The sequence below is a fragment of the Haliaeetus albicilla genome, chromosome 18, assembly GCF_947461875.1.
Source record: "Haliaeetus albicilla chromosome 18, bHalAlb1.1, whole genome shotgun sequence".
Taxonomy (NCBI): domain Eukaryota; kingdom Metazoa; phylum Chordata; class Aves; order Accipitriformes; family Accipitridae; genus Haliaeetus; species Haliaeetus albicilla.
Genome location: NC_091500.1, coordinates 4,099,539 through 4,103,565, shown reverse-complemented (window position 1 = coordinate 4,103,565; position 4,027 = coordinate 4,099,539). Strand labels below are relative to the sequence as shown.

The 4,027-nt window shown below is 42.2% G+C and overlaps 1 protein-coding gene across 1 annotated transcript; it reads left to right on the top strand.

The window, feature by feature from the left end:
- The first annotated feature begins 1,437 nt into the window (after window positions 1–1,437).
- On the top strand, window positions 1,438–3,285 carry IL17A (interleukin 17A). Its single transcript, XM_009921811.2, has 3 exons — window positions 1,438–1,464; window positions 2,036–2,280; window positions 3,024–3,285. The coding sequence occupies exons 1-3, from the start codon at window positions 1,438–1,440 to the stop codon at window positions 3,259–3,261; spliced, it is 510 nt and encodes a 169-aa protein (XP_009920113.1). The 3' UTR covers window positions 3,262–3,285.
- The last annotated feature ends 742 nt before the right edge of the window (window positions 3,286–4,027 follow it).

Sequence of the window (4,027 nt, the reverse complement as noted above, 5' to 3'; positions counted from 1 at the left end):
ACTATCAGCTAGAGCAACAACAATGACTCCAAGTCACAAGGGGGCACAGCCTTGAAGTAGCCCAACCTCTCCAGATCTGCAACCCCCTTACAATATCTTACTGAAGATCTAGAAGAATATCCCCGAATGGAGGAAAGGCATCCTGACTGTCACCGTGTCAAATGGAGTGGGTGCCCTTGAACCTGTGGATTTTAATATTTCATGTTGAAATACTAACATGGCAGGGTACGTCACAGCTGCAGTATATTGGTCTTACAAGGATGGAGAGAGGGCAGGGTGGGATTAGGAGCTCCACGGGATCACTGATCACTGTCACCCAGGACACAGGGCTGGGACACAGGGAGTCGTAATGCCTTGGGGCTACACAATGCAAGGTATTTTAGCTCCCAATATTTTCAAGTGCAGCATGCTACCACCTATATACCATGGAGGAGGTGCCTGCAGTTCCTTCCAGTTTTCCTGCCTACAAGAGGAGTCCTTTCGCATCTCACAGCGTTCACAAGGTTTCTCTTGAACCCCTCTGTCCTCTCCCTAATTTAGGAACTGAAGGTTTAACTACATCCATCCCACTTCCCAGACCCCTTTCCTTAGGATCAAAGCCCTGTCTCATAGCACAAGAGCCGAGGTGAAATGAAAAGTTGGCAAGCTCAAAATCAATGTTCACGGGGTTTTTTTCCCAGATGGAGAATGGCTGGATTTGGGAACTCACTATCACAAAGCATTCTGAACAAAACTCACATATCACACCTGAGGTGTAGACATGAATAAAAATAGCCTAATCCGGACTAGGAAATCTGAGAAAAAAATAGGAGTTTAAGAAGGAACCTAGCTCCTGAGACATCAAGACAAGTGACAGCACATGGCAAGTATTGGAGAGCAACTAGACGGGGACCAGCTGTCCAACATCTGCCCAATTCAGGATGAAAAGACATCAGACTGACCTAGGAAAAATGGATCAAATCTGGCAGTGCCAGTGACGTTAGTGACTTTCATACCTACAGCATCCCAAGTCAAGACGGCGAAGCACATCAACTCATGTTTGACTAGATGATGAGTCTAGTCACAATTTAAAAATCACATATTTTGCACCCGCTTACTGCAGTGCGTGTCAATTTTTTGGTGGTTTTCTAATATCATCATTGAGTTTTGTTACTACTTGAGTGACATGGCTAAAGTATGACATCATCTACAGATCTAAGAAAGGGTGAGCCCATATCCTGTCTTCCACCTGCGTTAATGGAATATATATACACATACACTTTTTAATTTAAGTTATGGTCAGAAACCACAGTTAAGGTTGGGAAAAAAACACCTACCCAAAATTAACTAGGACAGCACAGAAGCCCTTATAAAAAGTCCAGCAGCAAATGTGCCCAAACACCTTCAGTTCAACAGAGCCCAGCTCAAGCAGCAGCTGCAGTAAGAGAAGGAAGGAAGATGTCTCCGATCCTTTGTGCTTCTCTGGTAAGAACTTGCTTTCTAGGTTTTTTTTTTCTTCCAATTTGACAGGAACTTATTTAAATTCTAGTAGATGACTGTCAGGAATAGGGATCTACATCCACCTTTAAAATGCTTGTTTAAACCATTAGTAATTGAAAATAACTGAAATGGGAGACTGCTGAATAGCACCAGCATGGGGCAGCAACGAGACTGTACAGGGCATATTAGTGAAGAGGGCTACTGCAACGTACTCTGAGTCAAGAAATACATTGAAAGCTCAACCTTAGAGTGTCTTTTTGTTGTTATATCCTTTCTCCTATCTCCTGTATTATATTATTTTCTAGAATTTAAACTTTTTTATCACCAAGTTACAACTGAGTGTATGCCATACCTGTCAGCACTGTAAGAATTAGTTAATGAAAGCAAGAGTGGATGTGATATAGGGAATATTTTTCCATAATTACTCCAACCTGCAGTATAGGCCTTAACTACCTGATTGTGGGTGAATTTCCCAGCCGCGCAGAAGAGTTGTTAGGCATGTTGTATTAGAGCAGCTGTACCTGCGTTGTGTCCTAAATGCACCGATTGTCTTCAGCTCAGATCACTGCTCTTAATGCTGCTGGCCGTGCTGTCAGCCAGCAGTTCTGCCTACGGGAAGGTGATACAGCCTGGACTCAAGCTGGAGAGCTTCTTGAAGCAAGCATATGCTGGATGCCTGACCCCAAAAGACTCAAAATTCCCTCAAACTGTGAGAGTCAACATAAGCATCAGCAACACGAACCAGGACATCAAAGTGACTCCTGGTGTCAACAGCCGCTCTCTGGCTCCGTGGGATTACAGGTATGATCTCTGTCCCTATGGTCTAGAAATACACTGGCTGCAGTAGTCAAGAATAATGCTGCGACTACGCCCACACCTTTATTTTCAGTGCTTCACTGTTGAGAGATTTTGAAAATATGTGGGTATCCACAGTCCATATAATCCTCTTTGAAAGATAACAAATACAGAAAGGAGTACAGAGCAAAAACATGGTCTAGGCCAGCATACAGAAGGCAATGCAAATTACTTTTGTAGTTTAATTAATTTATTTGTGTATTGGGGCAAGCTTTACCTTCAAAAGCATTCTTTACCTAAGACATCATAAAAAATACCTCAGAAGGCTGACATTGCACCAAATTCAATGGTGGTTTAATAACATATCAGGCTCTGAGAACGTTTCATGTTTTGGGGGGGGAGCTGAAGGTCTTTGGGTCTGTTAGTCAGTCTGACATATTGGGAAGCTTGAAGAGATTCTAATCAGTCTTTCAAAATCAGTACCTATTTGAAGCAAGTTCTTTGCAAACACAGTTGCATGCAGTCCTGGCATGCTTGTCTTTCTTACACTTACAAACCTGCAGTATTTACTTACTTACACGTTATTTCGTAAAAACCTAGAGTAGTGGAGGGTCTACTGACCCTTCATAGGCAATATCCCAGGAGGTACAGGTTCCCGAGCTGGGAGCCCATAGTGATCCAGACTATCACAGCTCTGGAGATACAGCAGCATTTCCATTTCAAATACTTCCTTTCATGTCAACCTACAGGATCGATGAGGACCACAACCGTTTCCCCCGACTGATCTCTGACGCCAAGTGCCGCCACTCCAGATGCGTGAATTTGGATGGGCAGCTGGACCACAGCCTCAACTCCGTCCCTATCAAACAGGAGATCCTTGTTCTCCGGAGGGAGCAGAAGGGCTGCCACCAATCCTATCGGTTGGAGAAGAAAATAATCACTGTGGGCTGCACGTGTGTCACCCCCTTGATCCAACACCAGGCTTAGAGGGATGCAATAGTGTAAGAGCAGGGAGCCATGAAGGAGAACTTCCTTGCCTAACAGCGTTGAAATGAAGGGCCCTGATTCAGTCTCCACAAAACTGAATCAAGCCATAATGATTATCTAGAATTTATCAGGATATGTTGAAAAATTAAGAGTCTCAGTTAAAAAAAAAAAATATATGTTTTCCCAAAAAAACTTGAACTCTGTGAATTCAGAATCCAGATGGAAAAGTAGTGGGAACTCTTTACACATCTTTAGTTTACACTTTGAAATCTCTATTTATGTAATTCTATTTATGCTGGTGGGAAAGTTAGTAATAATGTATCTCTTTATTTATCTTTGTGCAATAAAAAAATAATAAACTCCTCTGTGGTATTCTCCTTTCTTTCCAAACAAGCCTTTTTAATAAGGCAAGAAATCACTTAATTCAATTATGAGAGATTTGCATGATGCTAAAACCTAAAATTCTCTTGAAAAAGATCTAGTTCTGCTGCAGTAGAACGTAAAGCCCATGAAAAAGTTAGGGCTTGTGTCATTAACACCATTTTACCGATAGAGAAACTAAGATACGTGGAGGAAAATGATTTACCTAGTGACATCCAATAGATTCACATTAAAGACAGACTAGCAAAAAAAGCAGCGGGTAACTAGCCAGTTATCCAGCTAATTATCTGATTGGAAAGGGATTTGTAAAGATAGGTCCAATGCAACACTTTGAATGCTTCTTTGGGGAGAATGAAACTCCCTCCCCTAAAATGGCGAGTGCGCT

What these genes read in the sequence shown, in the direction of transcription:
- IL17A (XM_009921811.2), top strand. Translation starts at nt 1,438, where the DNA reads ATGTCTCCGATCCTTTGTGCTTCTCTG. An exon ending in CGATCCTTTGTGCTTCTCTG is followed by an intron (nt 1,465 to 2,035) that starts GTAAGAACTTGC and finishes GATTGTCTTCAG; the next exon opens with CTCAGATCACTGCTCTTAAT. An exon ending in CTGGCTCCGTGGGATTACAG is followed by an intron (nt 2,281 to 3,023) that starts GTATGATCTCTG and finishes GTCAACCTACAG; the next exon opens with GATCGATGAGGACCACAACC.